Genomic DNA, 23,396 nt, shown 5'->3' on the forward strand with positions numbered 1-23,396 from the left:
AAGAGTGTGCAAAGCAGTCATCAAAGCAAAAGGTGGCTACTTTGAAGAACCTAGAATATAAGACATATTTTCAGTTGTTTCACACTTTTTTGTTAAGTATATAATTCCACAAGTGTTAATTCATAGTTTTGATGCCTTCAGTGTGAATGTACAATTTTCATAGTTATGAAAATATAGAAAAATCTTTAAATGAGGTGTGTCCAAACTTTTGGTCTGTACTGAATATATATATCCACACGCACACAAATGTACACACACATACAGTATATATATATTCTGAGATATATATTTTCCTCTTTTATGGAAAGTATACGAATGCTGCTTTATTTTTATGTATGTAGAAAAGATCGCACATTGCATCTACAAAAATGAGGATTTTCTGGCAGATCTAAATTACAGTTTGTGGCTAAATTTTCTAAAGCAATCAATGCTGATATATTTTGGGACCAGTGCATATGAAAATCTTCAATTTTCTTTTTTCTTTTCTTTGTGTGACCTTACTCAACAAAAAACCAGACACACACAGATTATAATATACCGTAATAGTAATATAAAAGGAAATCCTAAAACCCTGCTGGGATAGTTCTACTGTGAGATTTCCTGCTGGAGGTTAACACTCTGGTTATTAAATTTACATTGGAATTATACATTCACAGAACAAGGAATGGTTAGATTGTCATTGTACAAAGATGAAAAATTATCAATGCAAAGTGGAGAACAATTGTTAGCGTTTCCTGGCCTATAACTTCAAATAAAAAAATCTATATATAATCACATTTTAACCTGTTTATTAAATGCATTTAGTTAACATAAAACAAAACAAAAACAATTATATAAAATTATTAAAGTGTCATATTTGGTGAACAGAAGATTTTTCTCTAATTAGTGGAAATTGATAATTTTTTAACTATCTTTTCCTGATTTTTTTTAAGGCACTTTCAATACATGAAAAACATACAAAATGAGACAATCACAACAGGGTAAAACAAATGTATCCAGCTATAATTGAAGAATAAAGTGAAATTCTAACCAAGTACCTAGGATTACCCTTGAACACCATTTTCCTATTTAAACCTAAATAAGTGCAACATTTTGTGCTAATATTTTAAATATATTTTTTAGAGGAGTCTCTTTTTTTTCTGAAAGAATTCTAGCTACTTTTAGCCACCACTAGAGGGAGCTTTCTGCATACAGTTGTCTGAGAATTTTAGAAAACAGGCTAACAGCAGAAAAAGGAATAATATTAATTAATAAAAAAAACTTACTTGTCTTTGCAAACATCTGCAGGTTCCGTAATCTCCACCGGTCCTGCAGCAATGACATTACATACATCGTTCATGTGAATGCTGCTGCCAACCACTGGCCGCTGTGCTTTCATGAATGATGCATGTGACGCCATTGCTGCAGGACCAGCAAGAATCCTAAGGCCCAGCGCTGGAGGATTGTTTTTTTTATTATTAATTAGATTGCTGGAAACTTCTTTAGGGAGAACCTACATTCTGCTAAAATATTCTTATATTTTATAGGAATGCTGTTGATGAGTTGGGACCCATGAAACACGCCACATTTGCTTAAAAAAAAACACTCAAGTGCGCTGCTCCTACATGAGATTGCAGAAGTAAGAAGAAAGAAGCATGAAGAACTTTATGGCTCCATATACCGCTCCCACAGAGCGGTATACGAACCCATAGACTTAGTGGTCACATGGAAATGAGCACTTCAGTGTGGTGTTTGGAGCAACTAGTAGGGGGTCTCAAGACTGGGCTCACCACCAGCAATCAGTAAAAGGTCTCAAGACTGGGCTCACCCCCAACAATCAGTAGGAGGTCGAAAGACTGGGCTCACCCCTAGCAATCAGTAGGAGGTCTCAAGACTGGGCTCACCCTCAGCAATCAGTAGGGAGTCTCAAGACTGGGCTCACCCCCAGCAATCAGTAGAATATTGCAACCCATATATTAAAAACTTTTCTGCAAATGATTGGTACCCTTTAAACTCAGTAATAAAACATTAAGCACATAAGCTGCCCCTAGTGGTGGCTGAAAGCAGCCAGAATTTTACTTTAATTTTATGTCCAAGTTGGACATTTGGATCTCTGTAAAAGAATAACTAAGCTCTGAAAACAGTAAAGATATATTAACAAATAAATCGGCACATTATGCTGTGCCGATAAACTGACCATACTTTCTAGCAGAAAAAAAATCAGTTTTAACAGTACTGTCTAAGCAAAGGCACTGTGAGAGGCGTCTACTTCTTCACATCAACGCTAAAAAAATGGCTAAAATGAAAGGAACGGTGACTTCAGTATCAGTGAGGTTCGCATTATAATATCAAATATTAAAATGTGTTTCATAGATCAGTGTGAAAAAAAATCTTTGATGGAGTGTTTGTTACATTAAAGGGGGTCTCTAGATTTAGAAAACCATATAAGAAATTATTGGTTAATAGCAGGGAGTCCACCATTTAGGATTTTCATTGCCAGGCTAGAATAGAGAGAAGATATAAAAAGGATCTGGAGGACCTGATCTCTATTAGATAGCACGCTTATGTAAATGGACACTGTGCAATGCTTTATTTCCCCTGTGGAGACGCTGCAGGGAAATAGAACACATTAAAAGTAATTTCTATCTATACCAAAGATTTTTTTTTTCAATTTCCAGAACTTTCTCAATGTAATAAGAGATTCTAGAACTTATAATACTGTATTCAACCCTCATTTTTCTCATGAAGAAATACTGACACATCTAGTGCCTGATATGGAGGTAGACCACACAACTGCTATAAAACCGGTGGTGAGAGGGGGGCCAGGAAATGAACTGCTTTCCTTCTTCCCATCACATAGTCACAGTGCACCTGTAGACACTCCTATAGGGAGCTCACTGCAAAAAACAGCCAGCTCGACACTAGTCCTATAAATCCACATAGCATTTAGCTCCCCCTAGTGTTGGCTTCAAACTAAGATAAATCTGTTATGCATATAACGCAATTGCAGGGTTTTGGATCGAGACCCGGCAATATACTTAACGTCTGTAAGTAAATCTAGAATAGCAAAACTTAATTCTTGAGATACTGTGTACTCTCCTGTCCAAGTGCTATATTATGAAAGTCTAATATGAGGAGTCCCCAACCACTTAACACAGTGGTAACTTTGGGCATTGCACAAAGTGGCAAAACTTCCACAAAACTTCAATTAAGAAACAATCCTGTATACAATAAATTACTATACATAAATCAAAATCTCTAAAAGTTCTGAATCTGAAAACAGAATATAAAACCCAAAAAGAAGAAGACACAAAACTGAAGTCACATTAAATACAAATCAGTGCAGAGAATGCGGTAATTTCCAGGTGAAGTAAGAAACTCTTCAAGTGATTTCTTCATCATCCTTAGGCAATGAATTGAAGACTGTCCAAAGCATCAAGGGATTGTCACAGTTGTGCTTCTTCTCCCAATGTTTGAAGAGTTCATTTTGGTTTTCCAACATTTGCGTACAGAGCAAGCAGTTGTAATGGCTTCGGTGGTGGAATCTGATTTGCGATGAAGCAATTACACTTTGGCTCAGGTTATCCTTCCCTTCCGCTGATGGAGAGGACGCACTTGTAGAAATTTCGAAAGTGGCTAGGTCAGAATCAAAGATAGGTTCCTTCAATCCACCTGTAGCGGCCGACACCTTGTCACTGCTCCCGCCCTTAGCCTCGTTTCGTCTCTCATTCAGTAACCTCCAGTGATGGGTGGCTTGTTTAACCACCTCCTCCTGGACTCCTTGTCGGCTTTCCAGGACTCCTTCTGGCAATATTTCTTGAGATTCATCTCCGTGAACACTGAACAAATGGAGCTTCATATCCGAAAAAGTCGGACCTACGAAATGACAACGTCCACATCTGATCTGTAATTTGATCTCATCGGTAGGTCCGATGATGGGGTTGTCCTCATTTGTGAGGCTCTTATTCCTGGAAAGAAAACCACAGTCAGTCATCTCAAGAAAAGACGAACCTTTGGGTCTCTCTGCAACACCAGTCTTTAAACTTGTCTATAAAATCTTATAGAAAATGCATTAATTTAAATCAAACACTGAGAGATTTTTTTTTTTTTTTTTACAAACCGTTGTTAATTTTTAGTTCCCAATTGCATGATTTTAATTTTATTTTCTGCCCATTATTATGGGGCCAACCACCTTGTCTGAGTATTTAGAGATGTGCCTTACAGAGCCACATGGACCATAGGCAGCAACGTACAAGCTCTACCTCACTCCTGCAAGGGAGTTTTCTAGGCATGCTCTGTGATCTGTGCAGAGGTCATTCTGAAGGGAGGTGGAGGAGGTGAGCTGTGACCATCACTTATTATGAATGGTGGATTCAGCTGTGTTAACAGGTGTTACTTGTCATTGTAATCCTGCCTCTGATAATAATGAGATGACTGTTAAAATGGGAAAAACTGTGAACAAGCTGCAGCCACGGGAGCGAGGTATACGTAAATAGCTGATTGCAGCTGAGCTACACAAATCTGTAACTCTCATAGAAATTAATCTTCCATGCACAGGGTTAAACATTTGGTGGTCAGTGATTATAAGCCTGCTCACACTGGCTTGTAAAGTGCTGTGGAATATGTTGGTGCTATATAAAATGATTATTATTACATTTGCACAAAATTATCAATACTAGATCGTTCTGTGTGCATAGTCTGTCATTGTTCTCGACAGCACGAGTTCTGTTTACACAGAACGATGTACTGATGAGAGTGATGTACTGCTGAGAGTGATGATCTTTTGTGCTGCACATTTGCCCAACGAATGACCATTTTGCTCATTCGTTGGGCAAACATTTCTTTATACAATGAATAACACTTGTGCAATTTACCAATAAACTTTCTCTATTATTTTTTTTTTTTTTAAGATCTCCACTTTCAGCCATTTCAATAGAAAACTTCACTGTATTTCCAGAGCACGAAAAAAAAAAAGGGTGTTGATACAAGGCACAAGGGAGGTAAGAGTGGTTAATAAAGCAGAGAAGAAATAAATGAATAGAGAAGGGGTGCAGGGAACAAGGTTAAACCTTGATCGAGCACATTCATATGTAAAATAAAAAAATAAAAAAAAATTCTCTTTTTTTTTTTCTTTCTCCCTCCCCTTTTAGGGGCGTTCCTTATGCTTTTTGGAGCCATTTTCACCTACTTAAAAGCCCTCAGTTGTTGTGTCCTGTTCATTTGGTTTTTATACCTTGAGAAAGGCGCCGGTTCGGCGCAGAAACGCGTTGGTATTAATAAAAACCGTCTTGGAATCCCCAGCCTCTTCATTCCTGCAGCGCAGCCCGCCTAAACGTGCCAGCTTCCAATTTTTGCCATTACCTCTGAAAGAACCATTTCCTCCAGCCACGGGGCAGCAGCAGAAGCTTTTGATGCGTTTATAGGTGTTGTGCCTGCACACAACATCTTTAGGTGAGTGCTACCATTGGTTATACCTACCCCTTGCCAGACGGTATTGCCCTATTTTGTGTGCGCTTTTGTCCCTCTCCAGAGCTTCAGGACACAGCCAATGGAAAGTGACAGATTGGTCTAAGGTGTTGTGGTCAGATGAATCCAAGGTCGATCTGTTTGGTAGTGATGGGAAGCACTATATATACCGCCAATTGGAAAAAGTAATGATGTAAGGTACCAAACACCTGCAATGAAACATGCTGGAGGCAATGTCATGGTTTGGTGCTGCTTTTCTGCATCTGCCATTATCTCTCTGCATAGAATTGATGGAAATATGAATGCTACCATGTACAAAGATATCCTGGAGAATGTAATGGTGCCACGTGGTAAAACCAAAGTAGGCAGGGGATGGAAATTACAGCAAGACAATGATCCTAAGCACACATCCAATTTAGTCTAAATTGGTTAGCAAAGAAAAATGTTTGCCTGTTGCAATGGCCAAGCCGATCACCTGATTTACACCCTATAGAGCAGGATTCCCCAACTCCAGTCCTCAAGGCTCACTAACAGGCCATGTTTTCAAGATTTCCTTAGTATTGCTCAGGTGATAATTGCATCACCTGCACAGGCAATAATTCCATCACCTGTGTAATACTAAGGAAATCCTGAAAACATGATCAGTTGGTGGGCCTTGAGGACTGGAGTTGGGGAACCCTGCTATAGAGCACCTTTGGGATGAGTTAGGGCCCGTACCCATAGCAATAAAGATGAATTTTTGCAGATTTGCAAATGGAATGGAGCAAGATCCCTCAAGATGTCTTGAACACCCGAGTGTCTTCAATTCCCCGTCAGTGTGGTGCAGTAATTAAAGCAAGAGGTTGTGCTACAAAATACTAAGTTCTGGCATTGTAAGCAATGAATTACTCTCTATGTTGTGATCAATAAATAGTAAATTCAAAACTTTTGGCAGTCAGTTTTCTTAAATTAAATGACCATACCTATATTCAAAAGCATTTTGGTTAAAATTAAGGTCTTGCATGATGACAACTTCATGCACATTCAATTCATCAACAGGGAAATGGCGTCACAGCAACCAGACAGAAAAAATCACACTTTAAAAAAATGCAAAACTTTTGGTCGCCACTGTAAGCGTCACGCTAAAATGATGACATTGCGCAGGGAATCCTGGATGGTAAGAGATTCACGAACCTCCAGTTCAACAGCCAGAGACTAATGACCTGTCTGATGGACCGGAGTCCCTGCAAATCGATCGGCTAACTATACATCCCGGGATATCATCGTAAGACCCAACATTGTGGAGATGCTCTGAGCTAGTCGTCTAGCCTTTACAATTTGGACTTTGTCAAAGTCGCTCAGATTCTAATGCTTGCTCATTTTCCTTACATCATTATCTTCGAGAACTGTGTTGCCTGATACATCCCACATTTTGATAGGTGCTGGTAGAACTAGATCATCAATGTTGAGATATTAGCAAACAAATATTTGGCATCTAATGAGTTAACATTAGTTAAGTCCAAGTGGGTGTTATTATATATTTTTCACTGGGGGAGTGTACTTCTGCCTCCCGTATAACACTGACAAATCATAAGCAGGCAGCAACATAGATGTGCAGACGGACTTGTGACGATGTCATCAGGGTCCACATGTCCTGCCAGCCGGAGTGTGTAGCCTAAATAAGCATTGAAGATATATTACACAGCGCAGAAGTGTGGAGCTGTTAAAAAAGTTGTCCGCTACTTGGACAACCCCTGTTCATACTCCTCGCTTGGCCACGATAAAATAATAAAGCTTATACTCACCTCCCCGTGCTGGCGCCGTTCCCGCGGTGTCGCGCTTGCTCTCCTCTTGGCCCCTGTGCTATTGTTGTGACACCGGCACCCAATCAGCGCTGGCGTCACTGTCCCCGACTCCTGTCGAAATGAGCATGAAGAAGAAGTCAGATCAGCTACAGCCCGGACTTCCTCTTCGATTTGTCCGAAGGCAGGGATAGTGACACCAGTGCTGATTGGGCGCCGGCATCACATGTCACAACAACAGCACGGGGACCCCGGGACCACAAGTGCCGACACTGCTGGAACGGCGCCTGCAAGGGAGATGAGTATAAGCTTTATTATTTTATCGGGGCAAAACATTTTGATCAAGAAGGGGATGTCCAAATAGTAGACAACCCCTTTAACTCCAGGTAATATTTCCAGAACTGAATGAATTTCCACTCAATGACTGAAAGCAGAAACCTATAAAAGCACAAGGAACTGAAACAAAGCATATTGGCCAAGTGAATAACTTTTCATTTTAGAATTAAGTGTTTTTTTTGTTTCTTTTTCCTAACACCGGTATATTTTAATTTATTTTCCCTCTAACCCAGGGACAAGTACATGTTAGCAAAAAATGTATGTAGCAATAATATGTCAGATATTTGAGAATTATTTATCATTCCAGATGGCACCTAGAGGGTTCGGCCCTTGCTAATTATTATTATTATTATTTATTATTATAGCGCCATTTATTCCATGGCGCTTTACATGTGAAAAAGGGGTATAATACAAGAACAATTACAATAATCTTGAACACAATGTGACAGAGACTGGTACAGGAGGAGCGAGGACCCTGCCCGCGAGGGCTCACAATCTACAAGGGATGGGTGAGGATACAGTAGGTGAGGGTAGAGCTGGTCGTGCAGTGGTATGGTGGAGCGGTGGTTACTGCAGGTTGTAGGCTTGTCTAATAAGTTTATCCCTAAAATCTGTGGGGAATCCGGCAGCATGTGTGCAATGTTTCTACAGCAATGGACTTCTCATGTAAAGCTGAGACATGCTGACCCCACTGATCAGTTGTTTGCTGCTGCCAGTCAGCAGGATATACACAATGTGCAGAGCTGGAACAGCGCAGAGCTGGAACAGCACAGCTCCATACACTGTGTACTCTTCATTCTCAGGTACTGTAGCTAAGCTCCCATTTACTGCAGTAGGAGTGGAGTTGCAATACCAGAAAGCGGTCACTACTTAGTGTACTCAGTGGTGCGGTTTCAGCTCAGTGGAAGTGCCGGGTGGTGATCCCCCACCGGTCTGATAAAGGACAAACACTGATATCCAAAAGTTGATAAAACTGTAAACCTATTCCTTTACAAAGACTAATCCCGAGTAGTAATACATCTCATAGATCAGAGCTGTGCGGAGGATTCTGGCGACTGCTGGAATCAGTTGACATCAAAACCGTGTCGCTGCTATAATGCAAAGTCATCTGTGCTTCATTCCGGGATAGATCCTTCCTTCACATTAAGAATATACAAGAAATGTCTGACAGCTGGTCTGCCCTTTTCAGTGACTCTCATAGACTTAAAGAAATGGTGCAAGCACCTCTCCCAGCAGTCTGCATTTAGATAGGACTGTCTTCTCTGGAAAATATGGATTAGGGAAGGAGTTATACAATTTGATTTTTAGATGTGTTAGTTGTCACCATTAGTCAAAAACCTGCAGTAAGTTTTAGTCTACAATCTTCATCTATTCAGTTTTAGACTCCTGAAATGCACCCTGCTCCTAGTTTCAGACCTCTCTCTTTTGGATGTCTTTTCCAGGAATACATGCTGGATTGGAGGTCTGTGTATCCTGGGTGCTGAATGTTTTACCCGCTCTTGTGTATCAGCACAGCTTCATTATTATAATCTTACTGCACTACCTTTTATAATGCTTCGCTATTCTCTCCTCTCTGTTGTGTACAACATCCACTCATCCTCCCAATGCTACAATATATGGATAGAAGCTGGGCACACACTTCTTAATCAATTAAATCAGGTTTTCCATCCAGCCCCATTGCCCCCCATGTATAACATCCAGCCCCATTGCCCCCAGCGTATAACATCCAGCCCCATTGCCCCCAGAGTATAACATCCAGCCCCATTGCCCCCAGCATATAACATCCAGCCCCATTGCCCCAGGTGTGTAACATCCAGCCCCATTGCCCCCCAGCATATAACATCCAGCCCCATTGCCCCAGGTGTATAATATGCAGCCCCATTGCCCCCCATGTATAACATCCAGCCCCATTGCCCCCAGCGTATAACATCCAGCCCCATTGCCCTCAGCATATAACATCCAGCCCCATTGCCCCCCATGTATAACATCCAGCCCCATTGCCCCCCATGTATAACATCCAGCCCCATTGCCCCCAGCGTATAACATCCAGCCCCATTGCCCCCAGCATATAACATCCAGCCCCATTGCCCCAGGTGTATAACATCCAGCCACATTGCCCCTTGTGTATAACATTCGGACCCCCACCATGCCGTCTGCCTTTACTAACATGTGACATAACTGCAGGTAAAGAGCTCACTGATACCATCGTGGTCCTGTAATAGGAGCTATCGGTGTAACCAGTCCGTTCTTGACATTTCCTCCCTCCTAAATCTTCCCCCATCACCTGTGAGTGATATTAAGATATTAAGTGGAAGGAACCGCAGCAACTCAGCCACGAAGTGGAGACCACATAACATTACAGAGCGGGGTCACCAAGTGCTGAGGATCAGAGCACAAAAAAGTCACCAACGCTCTGCTGACTCCAATAGTCCAAATCTCCTCTGGTATTAACACGAGCTCTAAAACTATGCAGGGAGCATCATGGTAGAGCAACTGCACACAAGCCTTACATCACAAAGCACAATGCCAAGTGTCAAATGCAGTGGTGTAAAGCCGCCACCACTGGTGTAGTTGAAACGTGCTCTGTGGAGTGTTGGACTGCACTTGGCTATTTGGGACCTGATGGAGGAGTGTGGGTTTGGTGAATGCCAAAAGAGAACGTTACCCACCTTGCTGAATTGTGTCCGCTGTACAGATTGTGGAGGAGGATAATGCTATGGGCTTGTTTTTTAGGGCTGGCCTCAGCTCCTTATTTCTAGTGAAGGTAAATATCAATGCATCAGCATACAAGACATTTTGGACAATTGTAGCTTCCACCTTTGTGGGAACAGTTTGGGGAAAGGCCTTTTCTGTTCCTCATGACTGTGTTCTAGTGCACAAAGCAAGGGCCATAAAGACATGGCTGGGGGAGTTTGGTGTGGAAGAACGTGACTGGGCACGCAGAGACCTGACCTTAATCCAATCAAACACTGATGTTGGACAAGAGGTCCTGACTCACAATCTTTAATCTAATTCTGGATGCATGAAAAGATTCCCACAAACTCCAAAATCTTGTAAAAAGCCTTCCCAGAAGGGTGGAAGCTGTGAAACACGTGTTTGCCCCCTTCCTGATTTCTTATTCTTTTGCATGTTTGTCACACTTAAATGTTTCAGATCACAAAACAAAATTTAATTAGACAAAGGTGACACAAGTAAACACAAAATGCAGTTTTTTAATGAAGGTCTTTATTATTAAGAGAAAAAGAAATCCAAACCTACAGGGCCCTGTGTTAAAAAAGTGATTGGCCCCCACCTTAAAACATAAATTAACTTTGGTTTATCACATCTTTGGGAAGCTGAGTACAATTTCCCTAGCCACACACAGTGTCACGGGTGTGTCAGAGGTGAAAGACAGTCACCCTGCAGTTGGTTGCAGGAGATCTCTACGTTTGGCATTACAGACATCTTCTTAGAGGCTGGCTGTCTCTAGAACCCAGTGGCTACCTCCCTCTGGCTAATTAGCTCCCTGGCCTGGGTGTATAAATACCTGGTGTGTCTGAGAGGGAGGTGCTGGGGATATTCATTACTACTTGTGAGGCTTTAGCAAGAGCAGTACTTCATCCTCTCTGGAGCTTGAGGCCGTGTGCGCATTTGTCTGGAGTCGCCTAAAGCTAAGCAATTCCCCCCTGTTTGTCTACCCTTGCTGTCTATAGAGTTTAGTAGAGATCGACTAGTGCTCATCTCCTTCCTTCCCTAGCCTTAACCATACGCCAGGGAAAGTCAGGGCGAGGCAAGCGTGCAGCGTTTGGTGAAGAGCCAATATAGGGACAGTAGTTGAGACAGGGTGACACTAGACCAGACTAGGAGGTCTCCACTTCCCCCTTTCCCTAGTGTCTGGGCTCCCTTTCCCTCTGTGTTGCACCAAGTCGTTCCCACACCTTGCGTGACACACAGGCCTCATTACTGCCACACCTGTTCTCAATCAAGAAATCACTTAAATAGGACCTGCCTGAAAAAGTGAAGTAGACCAAAAGCTATACATCATACTGAGATCCAAAGAAATTCAGGAACAAATGAGAAACAAAGTAATTTAGATGTATCAGTCTGGAAAAAGTTATAAAGCCATTTCTAAAGCTTTGGCACACCAGCGAACCACAGTGAGAGCCATTATCCACAAATGGCAAAAAAACATGGAACAGTGGTAAACCCTCCCAGGAGTGGCCGGCCAAAATTATCCCAAGAGAGCAGCGATGAAACTTCCAAGAGGTCACAAAAGACCCCACAACAACATCCAAACATCTGCAGGCCTCACTAAGTTATTAGGTTTAGGGGGCAATCACTTTTTCACACAGGGCCGTGTAGGTTTGGATTTCTTTTTCCCTTAATAATAAAGACCTTCATTTAAAAACTGCAATTTATGTTCATTTGTGTTATCTTTGTCTTATATTTAAATTTATTTAAAGGGAATCTGTCACCCCCTGTCACTTATCTGACCTCTAATATGGGCATACAAGTGATAGAAATGTAAATCTATACTTACCTGTATGCCTCATATTAGAGGTCTTGTTGCTGTGAAATGTCTTTTTATTCAATCAAGTTTCTGATGCTTGCAGGCCCGGGGCCTGGAAGAAATCCCCCCTTCCCTGCATGCCACAGTGCCTGGATTTGGCTGCTGCAAACTGCACATCACAGGGCACTGTGACATGCAGGGGAGGTGGAAAACATTATAATTCACACAGTAGACAGGGATTTCTTCCAGGCCCCGGGACTGGAACACATCAGAAACTTGAATTAATAAGAGATTTCACAGCAACAAGACCTCTAATATGAGGCATACAGGTGTATATAGATTTACATTTCTATCACCTGTATGCCCATATTAGAGGTCAGATAGGTGCCACGGGGTGACAGATTCCCTTTTAATTTATTTTGGGATCTGAAACATGCAAAAGAATAAGAAATCAGGAAGGGGGCAAACACTTTCACACCACTGTAGCTGCAAAGGGAGGATCAACTCAACATTACTGTCTATGGGTTTAAAATGGGATGTCATAAGACCTACTGTAGATGTAATGTGTAGGTGTCCCCAATACACGACACAGACAAAAGTATCTAACATTGAGAGAAGAAAGTTGTCAGAGCCAGGAGCAGAGTTTTAACCGACTTTTGACAGATTTTGCAGAACACCACGCTAAGTGAAGGACCAAAAGTGGGTTTACACGGGAAGATTTATGCCTATGGCTAGCAAAAATTGACTTTCAAGTTGGCTCTTGGGCACATGTGTATGGGAATTGAATGATCGTTAATATGATTGGTCAATCTTTATACAGTTTCCATATTGTCGACAGTACATCCCTGGTTTAGGCCGCATAATTGATCCGGCCAATCAACGAACAAGTATTGTGCTCGTTCATCAGCTAATTGCTGCCATGTTTACAAAGCCCAATGATTGGGAACAAGTGTTTTTACGAGTGCTCATTCTGGCAATTATCGGCCTATGTAAAGGAGCCTTTGAACACTGCAGCAAAATGATAGGAAGTTTTTAATAATGACCATTTAGAAAGCTTCCTAATTCTGCAAATCAGTGGTAAGGTGCACATAGCCTTAAAATTAAAACATTTTAAAGAAATATTGCAAATAGATGGATGGAGAAGCACAGCTTGTATACATGGGTGTAAGGTCTAAAAAATCCTAACTGCGAAAGAACATAAGGTATGAAGCGAACCAGCGATTTTGCAAAGAACTTAGATAAAATATTACAAGAACACTTACCTATGTAATAATAAATTATCTTCAGTTTTCACCTTGAGAGTCAGGTTTCCTTTCTCTGGTTGCTTATAAGATTCAGTGCTTATAATAACTCTATGCACCTCTTTAAGGTGACCGAAATAAACCCTAATGTGTCCAAAGACCTTGGCACAGAACTCGCAGCACATTAACTTCTTGAGACGGCTCTCGCTGTGGTGGAGCTTCATGTGTGTGCTGAGACTACCCGAGTGCACGTAGGTCTTACGACACAGACGACAATGGTAGGGTCGCTTGTTGCTGTGACTGTTCAGGTGATCTTGTAGGTGATGCTTGAGCTGGAAGCTGTGATCACATACATGACACTTGTAGAACACCTTCGCTGTACTCTTTTGAGTCAAAAAAGAATTGTCCCCTTGCCTCCATCGGTGGAGACGGCTGCCAATCAGCCTACTTCTAAGATAACATTCAGCCATATTTGATTGAAAAATAGGGTTAGAGGCATTCAGTGATGCCAAGCTCTGAATCTCCACCATCGGCTTTGGCATTATACTTCGATACTTCTTCAATGACACTTCGCTTTTACCACCACTATCACCCTGAGCTTTGCATTTATCTTTGCACACAATGAGCTTGTTTCCAACCAGTCTCATTTTTGTTTGATAACCCAACATGTCGCTGTAGGTTTTTCGCTTCTTCCCTCGTTTCCTTCCTAAACTACAATTTTGTTTGCTCAAGAAGTCCGAATCAGATGTCAAAGTTGGTTGGCATGGGCAGTCCAGACTGGAGACATTTAAGATACTCCCAGAAGGAGAAGGAACGTGGACTTGGCAAGGGTCCGTCTGTGCTCCAGTTTGACCCAAATTTGGCAATGTTACATTAGTTTCCAAAGTAATCGATTTCTTAATTTTTGAATATGGCAAAATGGGCAATTTTCCTTTAGGAACGGGTTGGAGAAGATGAAGTGGATTGCCAAAAACAACCGGAGAGAGAACAGTTAATGAGTTTGTAGAGTCAACAACTCTGGTGCTTTCATATTTAACTAAAGAACCACTGTCTGCTGAACCAAATGTCTTCTCTGGATTCTCGATGAGCTTTACGGGGTTTCCAGTGCAGAAAGTTGGACTTAGACTCTTTTTTATACATGGAATTATTGAGTTATTTACTTTGCTAAATTCTGGTCCGCTTCGTAAGAAAATCCCGCTTTCTAAACCCGATTCTTCTACCACCATGAAAGTTTTTTCTGTTTCAGTCTTAAGGTCTAATTTAGGAGAGACTTCAGAAGGTCTACCTTGATTGACCTCTACATAAGACTTTTCTGTTTTTGGCTTACAAGCAGCCTTTGTTTTCTTAATAAAGAACTTCTTGCTGCGAGTGGGTTGGTACCTTGGAATGGGTAATTTGAGATTTTCTTGCAAAGGTATCGCTGTGGTTTGTATCACAGATCCACCCATTGGTGATGTGACTTGTGGTAGAGCTACAAAGGAGAATGTACCATCATGACCAGCAACTTTCATCAAAGTATAGTTCTGAGTGTTAACAACCAAAGGTTTAGCTCCAGGCACAGCAACATCAGATAGAGAGGGAGGATAACTGGATGACGAATATGAAGGAACAATCTTTGGCGTCACTTTCGGTGCAATCGTTCTAAAGTGAGTTATGTTGGGAACAGCCTTCCTGCAGTGCATAGTCCCAGTTGATCCAGTGTGGATCTTTGATTCACCTGTAAAATATAAAACATATCACCATAATAGGAAAATGCAAAGGACAGCAAGACAGCAACTCTATTTCCAAATTTAAGGAGAAATTACCAAACTTAGTTCTTTGAGGGCCCATGGGTGTAAGTCATCTTCTCCTACTTTATTGTTAATTTTTACAGTGACACATTTCTTCTCTGATATGATTACCTAGACAGCTTTTGTTTGATGTTAGATTGAGAAGAATATCAAAGGTAAATAAACACCTTAAAGAGACAAAGCAACAGGATAAGACAGTTTACACCCATGAACCCTCAAAGAGCTAAGGTGAATTATTTCTGCATCCCTTTTCATATTTATAGGATATTTAATGGATTGACACAAATAAAATGTAGCGCCTATATCTAAAAATACACAGCTCAAAAAAATAAAGGGAACACTCAAATAACACATTCTAGATCTGAATGAATGAAATATTCTCATTGAATACTTGGTTCTGTACAAAGTTGAATGTGCTGACAACAAAATCACCCAAAAATCATCAATGGAAATCAAATTTATTAATCAATGTCCTTAAAACAAGTCAAAATGAGGCTCAGTATTGTCGTGTCTCGCTCCATCCACCAACGTCACGTTGCACCACAGACTGTCCAGGAGTTGGAGGATGCTTTAGTCCAGGTCTGGGAGGAGATCCCATAGGAGACCATCCGCAACCTCATCAGGAGCATGCCCAGGCGTTGTAGGGAGGTCATACAGGCACGTGGAGGCCACACACAATACTGAGCCTCATTTTGACTTGTTTTAAGGACATTACATCAAAGTTGGATCAGCCTATAGTGTGTTTTTCCACTTTAATTTTGGGGGTGACTCCAAATCCAGGCCTCCATTGGTTAATAAATTTGATTTCCATTGATGATTTTTGTGTGATTTTGTTGTCAGCACATTCAACTTTGTACAGAACCAAGTATTCAATGAGAATATTTCATTCATTCAGATCTAGGATGTGTTACTTGAGTGTTCCCTTTATTTTTTTGAGCAGTGTATATCAGTTAGGTCTTCTCAGGGTAGGGACAGATTCTAACAATGGTTAAAGGGATTAAACAGCCGCAATAGTGTAAAATCTAATATATATAATCGTCTTATACCGTCTGTCTGTCTTTCTGTCCAGGAAATCCCGCGTCGCTGATTGGTCCAGCCGCGGAAAATCAGCGATGCGGTATTTCAGAAAAAGATGGCGGCCGTTGGCGGCTCATCTGCCGCACGGAGGTCAGCGGCTCGCCTCAGAAGTACCCCGACCGGCGGCGCCGCTAACCTCCATGCGGCTAGGATGAGAGGGATACTTCTGCTGCGAGCAGCCGGTCATCTCCCGGCTGCTCACAGAGGAAGTACCCGCACAGGCAGCGCCGCTCCCCGGTCCTCACTAACATGATTCGCTGATTGGTCGCGGCCAGCGGCCGCGAACAAACAGCGATTTTGCCGCCAAATTTAAACACCGCTCTGCTGATTGCGCCCGGTCGGCCGCATACATATTCTAGAATACCCGATGCGTTTGAATCGGGCCACCATCTAGTAACAAATAATTGGTAGAAAACAGCAAAAATAGTAATACTCATTTTACCAAATCCCTTGACGCTCAAGTTTCAGCGCTTCCCCAGCAGCCTGTCAATCCGCATTTGGTCAGCTCCAGCAATGGCATGTCACGATGTCATGTAAACAATGTAGACAACCACTGGTTGCAGCAGTGGCCTCAGTAAGCTCGACACATTGCGTATAAAGGCTGTGATCGGCTACAGTGGTCACATGTTGTTTTGACAGGTTATTAATGGAAGTGTGTGAATGGAGACCACTGGAACCAAGAGTCAGGAATTGGGAAGGTGAATATAAGTCCTTTTGTTCTTACAAAATGTAACTTTTTTTTTCTGTGAACGGTTTAAAAAAAAAAAAAAAGAGGCAATTAAATAACAGGATGTTATAAACGACAACTACGTTGACTTTGCCGGATTAAGACAAGAATTGGACAGTAGGTCGGAAAAGCTCAAAATTGCCCGTTAAGGGTTTTGCAAAATTCCAAAATTTTACAAAATCAGAAGTCAACGGTGACTTTAGTTCCTTCTGTGATTGCAATCAATAAGTAAAATAGAAAATAAATAAAAGGGTCCTGTTTGTAACATGCTCAAGTGCGGTAAGTGCCCGCGAGCAGCTCACCAGGGCGGCACATGCCAAGAAAACACAGGAGTCTTTGAAGCTTTGCGCTGCAAGGAAAATGAAGACATTAATATTTAGTAAAAAAATGTACATTTTAATTGTAAGATCAAAGTAGGGAAATTAATTCATACTGAAATAAAAGGCTGTTATAGGAAGGTCATTAACGACTCCGCTGCCATCTAAGAAAACTCCGGATACTGATAACTTCTAGTAAAATTACCAGGTTCTACCCAACTCCGCAGGCGTCGGACTGAGAGGATCTGCCTGTCAAGAACAGCAGAGAATAAAGGAGGTGTTTTCCTTTGGTGGCCACATCATGAATGCTAGAAATTGCTTTTTCTTATTTAAGAACTGGGATCTTCTTGATTATAAGGATTGATAACGTAATGAAATAACCTTTAGGGAATATTCACAACGGCAAAAAAAAAAGCCACAGCTAAGAACCGCTAGTAAAAGACGTTTGGTTTTAGCGCGGTTTTATAAGGGGGGTAATAATTTAGTGTGGTTATCACCTTTCTGCTGCAAAAACATTGTCACATCCCGCGATAAAAAGTGACATGAAGCGCTTTGTTTTTTAAACGCTATACAAAATGCAACATAAGCCCTACATTTGGATTTTGATGCGGATTCCACACCACAAAAACGGATTCCTGCAGTTGGTCATATGGTTCAGCTTCACCTCCAGGGCTAGTGACTGGCTGCAGCAGCGGTTACATAAATGTTATAGGTTCAGCTTCACCTCTGGGACCTGTGATTGGTTGCAGTGGTTACATGACTGATGTTTCGCGTCACCTCTGATTGGCTACAGGTGCGGTCACATGAATGATCTTATAGGTTCAACTGTACCTCTGGGGCCTGTGATTGGCCACAGTGGTCACATGAATGATATTATAGGTTCAGTTTCACCTCTGTGGACAGTGATTGGCTGCAGCGGTCACATGAATGATGGCGGTCAAAGGTGACCAGCTGCTGATGGGAGTAATACGCTAGTTTTATTATGTAACTAGAACTGTGGAGCAAATTTCATAAAATTCTGAAAAAAAAAAATCTTTATAAATATTTCCAGTTCTTTTCTTAAATCTCAGATCTCGGGTATTTCTAACACTGTAAGTTATCCCGTCCTTAGGAAATATGGGACAAGTTGACGATTGTAGGGTGGTCTCAAGAGCGATCCTGAGAACAGGCCTCCAGACCCTCGTCTTGGACCGAGTGCGGGCCTCCGGACCCTCGTCGTGGACGGAGCCCGGGCCCCCGGACCTTCGTCATGGACGGAGCCCGGGCCCCCGGACCCTCGTCATGGACGGAGCCCGGGCCTCCCGACCCACGTCTTGGATGGAGCTTGGGCCTCCAGACACACGTCTTGGTCGGAGCTCGGTGCTCCGGACCCTCGTCTTGGTCGGAGATCGGTGCTCCGAATCCTCGTCTTGGAACGAGCCCGAGCCTCCGGACCCTAGTCTTGGACGGAGCTAGGGCCTCCGGACCCTCGTCTTGGACAGAGTTAGGGCCTCCGGACCCTCGTCTTGGACGGAGCTCAAGCCTCCGGACCCTCGTCTTGGATGGAGCTCGGGCCTCCGGACCATCATCTTGGAAGGTGCTCGAGCCTCCGGACCCTCGTCTTGGATGGAGCTAGGGCCTCCGGACCCTCGTCTTGGTCGGAACTCGGGCCTCCGGACCCTCATCTTGGAACGAGCCCGAGCCTCTGGACCCTCGTCTTGGATGGAGCTAGGGCCTCCGGACCCTCGTCTTGGAACAAGCCCAAGCCTCGTCTTGGACGGAGCTCGGGCTTCCGGACCCTCTTCTTGGACGGAGCTCGGGCTTCCGGACCCTCTTCTTGGACGGAGCTCAGGCCTCCGAACCCTCGTCTTGGACGGAGCTCGGGCTTCCGGACCCTCTTCTTGGACGGAGCTCGGGCTTCCGGACCCTCTTCTTGGACGGAGCTCAGGCCTCCGAACCCTCGTCTTGGACGGAGCTGAGGCCTCCGAACCCTCGTCTTGGACGGAGCTAGGGCCTCCGGACCCTCCTCTTGGACGGAGCTAGGGACTCCCCTCTATTCATTGTCTATGGCATGGTGGGAAACACACGTGCGCAGCGCTCATTTCCGGCCGTCACATAGACAATGAAAGAAGCAGAGCTCTGCGCACCAATCACATTGGGGGGTCTGGCCCGTTCTCAGATCTCTGGGGGTCTCCACAGTTGTGCCCCATTGATAAGGGATCATTTCCAGCCCCTTTAATACATTAATATACATTAGTCACGCTGTGGGGGCTTCATGTCTGTTCACTGCAGAATAAATAGTTGTGAAACTTTCCCCTTTGCCTTCTGCGCTTGCTGTCAGGGAATGGAAACTCTGCGGCCACTTCCGGGGAGCAGCTTACTACAGGGATCCCGCGCTGTGCTGTGTGCATCGCACATACTGCTCCGGCCATGGGAGAGGGAGTCTTACTGAGGAGAAAAGCCGGAAGTTGTACAATATAAGGAGAGCACACAGGGAGGACGCCGCCCGCGGAGCAGACTGAGTACCTGGAGCCGCCGCGGAGCCCGCACTGACCGCCCGCACATGATGCATGGCAGCCCCTCCTCCACCGCACGGCAGGTGAGCTACATCCTACAGGGTGAAGGACCTTAGGTGACGTCAGGACCATGTGACCAGACACGTGCGGGGAGGAGTCAGACTCGGCTGTGTGGCTGCTGTAGTGTGAGGAGTCACATGAGCGGGAAACTCATGACGTCATCATGTGTCATTCACATACAGCGGAGTTCTGTGTCTGTTCATAGTGTGCACGTGTGTAACGTGCGCCCTGCAGGGGCGAGGAGCCGTGTGTGCATCTATTGCAGCTGTTTTCTATTTCAGTCCTGTCTCCTCTCGGGCATCCGTGTGTAGATCCGTTTGTGTCCTCTCTCGGGCGTCCGTGTGTAGATGGGTTTGCGTCTTTCTCCTCTCTCGGGCGTCTGTGTGTAGATGGGTTTGCGTCTTTCTCCTCTCTCGGGCGTCTGTGTGTAGATGGGTTTGCGTCTTTCTCCTCTCTCGGGCGTCTGTGTGTAGATGGGTTTGCGTCTTTCTCCTCTCTCGGGCGTCCGTGTGTAGATGGGTTTGCGTCTTTCTCCTCTCTCGGGCGTCTGTGTGTAGATGGGTTTGCGTCTTTCTCCTCTCTCGGGCGTCTGTGTGTAGATGGGTTTGCGTCTTTCTCCTCTCTCGGGCGTCTGTGTGTAGATGGGTTTGCGTCTTTCTCCTCTCTCGGGCGTCTGTGTGTAGATGGGTTTGCGTCTTTCTCCTCTCTCGGGCGTCTGTGTGTAGATGGGTTTGCGTCCTCCTCCTCTCTCGGGCGTCCGTGTGTAGATGGGTTTGCGTCCTCCTCCTCTCTCGGGCATCCGTGTGTAGATCCGTTTACGTCATCCTCTTTCGGACGTCCATGTGTAGATGCGTTTGCGTCCTCCCAGGCGTCCGTGTGTAGATGCGTTTGCGTCCTCCTCCTCTCTCGGGCGTCCGTGTGTAGATGCGTTTGCATCCTCCTCCTCTCTCGGGCGTCCGTGTGTAGATGCGTTTGCGTCCTCCTCCTCTCTCGGGCGTCCGTGTGTAGATGCGTTTGCATCCTCCTCCTCTCTCGGGCGTCCGTGTGTAGATGCGTTTGCGTCCTCCTCCTCTCTCGGGCGTCCGTGTGTAGATCCGTTTGCGTCCTCCTCCTCTCTCGGGCGTCCGTGTGTAGATCCGTTTGCGTCCTCCTCTCTCGGGCGTCCGTGTGTAGATCCGTTTGCGTCCTCCTCTCTCGGGCGTCCGTGTGTAGATCCGTTTGCGTCATCCTCTCTCGGACGTCCATGTGTAGATGTGTTTGCGTCCTCCTGGGCGTCCGTGTGTAGATGCGTTTGCGTCCTCCCGGGCGTCCGTGTGTAGATGCGTTTGCGTCCTCCTCCTCTCTCGGGCGTCCGTGTGTAGATCCGTTTGTGTTGTCCTCTCTCGGGCATCCGTGTGTAGATGGGTTTGCGTCTTTCTCCTCTCGGGCGTCCGTGTGTAGATCCGTTTGCATCTTCCTCCTCTCTCGGGCGTCTGTGTGTAGATGGGTTGGTGTCCGTGTGTAGATGGGTTTGCGTCCTCCTCTCTCGGGCGTCCGTGTGTAGATGGGTTTGCGTCCTCCTCCTCCTCTCTCGGGCATCCGTGTGTAGATGGGCTTGCGTCCTCCTCTCTCGGGCGTCTGTGTGTAGATGGGTTTGCGTCCTCCTCCTCCTCTCTCGGGCATCCGTGTGTAGATGGGTTTGCGTCCTCCTCTCTCGGGCGTCCGTGTGTAGATGGGTTTGCGTCCTCCTCCTCCTCTCTCGGGCATCCGTGTGTAGATGGGTTTGCGTCTTTCTCCTCTCTCGGGCGGCCGTGTGTAGATCCGTTTGCATCTTCCTCCTCTCTCCGGCGTCCGTGTGTAGATGGGTTTGCGTCCTCCTCCTCCTCTCTCGGGCATCCGTGTGTAGATGGGTTTGCGTCTTTCTCCTCTCTCGGGCGGCCGTGTGTAGATCCGTTTGCATCTTCCTCCCTCCTCTCTCGGGCGTCCGTGTGTAGATGGGTTTGCGTCCTCCTCTCTCGGGCGTCCGTGTGTAGATGGGTTTGCGTCCTCCTCCTCCTCTCTCGGGCGTCCGTGTGTAGATCCGTTTGCGTCATCCTCTTTCGGACGTCCATGTGTAGATGCGTTTGCGTCCTCCTCTCTCGGGCGTCCGTGTGTAGATGCGTTTGCGTCCTCCTCCTCTCTCGGGCGTCCATGTGTAGATCCGTTTGTGTTGTCCTCTCTCGGGCATCCGTGTGTAGATGGGTTTGCTTCTTTCTCCTCTCGGGCGTCCGTGTGTAGATGGGTTGGTGTCCGTGTGTAGATGGGTTTGCGTCCTCCTCCTCTCTCGGGCATCAGTGTGTATATCCGTTTGCGTCTTTCTCCTCTCTCGGGCGCCCGTGTGTAGATCCGATGCGTCTTCTTCCTCTCTCGGGCGTCCATGTGTAAATCCGTTTGCATCTTCCTCCTCCTCTCTCGGGCATCCATGTGTAGATGTTTTTGTGTCTTCCTCCTCTCTGGAGCTGTGAGCTTCCCTTCATGTGCTGCCTGCATTAGAGAGGATGGTGGGCATTGACCGAGGTACCGAGATGAGATCCTCAGACCCCTTGTGAGACCATATGCTGGTGCGGTTGGCCCTGAGTTCCCCCTAATGCAGGACAATGCCAGACCTCATATGGCTGGAGAGTGTCAGCAGTTCCTGCAAGATGAAGTTATTGAAGCTATGGACTGGCCCGCCCGTTCCCCAGACCTGAATCCGATTAAGCACATCTGGGATATCATGTCTCGCTCCATCCACCAACGTCACGTTGCACCACAGATTGTCCAGGAGTTGGCGGATGCTTCAGTCCAGGTCTGGTAGGAGATTCCACAGGAGACCATCCGCAACCTCATGAGGAGCATGCCCAGGCGTTGTAGGGAGGTCATAGAGGCACGTGGAGGCCACACACAATACTGAGCCTCATTTTGACTTGTTTTAAGGACATTACATCAAAGTTGGATCAGCCTGTAGTGTGTTTTTCCACTTTTAATTTTGGGGGTGACTCCAAATCCAGGTCTCCATTGGTTAATAAATTTGATTTCCATTGATGATTTTTGTGTGATTTTGTTGTCAGCACATTCAACTTTGTACAGAACAAAGTATTCAATGAGAATATTTCATTCATTCAGATCTAGGATGTGTTATTTGAATGTTCCCTTTATTTTTTTGAGCAGTGTAGTTTCCATTAACCTTTTCTGCCATGTTGTTGCTGTAGTGTCTATAAGCTCTTTATCTAGCTCATTGCTTTTTCAGAAATTCTAGAAAACTGTCAGGGTTCCTTGGTCTGACAGCTCTTTTCTCCCCCTCCTTTCTCTTAGTAGCAGCAAGAAGAAGGGAGTTGTACACAAATTCCACAAGGAGGAGAGGGGAGAAAGTATCGCTGAGAGGGCAAAGAAAACAAGCTATAGACAAGAAGGAAAGCACATGAAGAGGAAATTACAGCTGCGCAGATACACAAAAGCAAGTGTGTACACAGCTGCACCCTGGCTACACACAGAGCTCACATCCAGCCTATATTACTCGGAGAGACACTCCCACAAGAGAAAACATGAATGAAGAATCCAAACTGAAACTTAATGCAATTTTATGAACTAAAAGCTGCTACAAGCCTTTATAATCTTTCACCTCTTCATTACAAACCATA

General features: G+C 44.6%; 1 protein-coding gene across 1 annotated transcript; it reads right to left on the minus strand.

Annotated features, from left to right (window-relative positions):
• Positions 1-263: 263 nt before the first annotated feature.
• ZNF438 (zinc finger protein 438) lies at positions 264-19,844 on the minus strand. The gene is made up of 3 exons (XM_073677611.1): positions 19,709-19,844; positions 13,314-15,009; positions 264-3,947 (listed from the first exon to the last, which is right to left on the minus strand). Exons 1-3 carry the CDS (start codon positions 19,752-19,754, stop codon positions 3,362-3,364), a joined length of 2,328 nt encoding a protein of 775 aa, XP_073533712.1. The 5' UTR covers positions 19,755-19,844; the 3' UTR covers positions 264-3,361.
• Positions 19,845-23,396: the final 3,552 nt, after the last annotated feature.

The sequence above is a fragment of the Phyllobates terribilis genome, unplaced genomic scaffold, assembly GCF_046119375.1.
Source record: "Phyllobates terribilis strain yellow unplaced genomic scaffold, ASM4611937v1 Scaffold_4__5_contigs__length_816908805, whole genome shotgun sequence".
Classification (NCBI taxonomy): Eukaryota; Metazoa; Chordata; class Amphibia; order Anura; family Dendrobatidae; genus Phyllobates; species Phyllobates terribilis.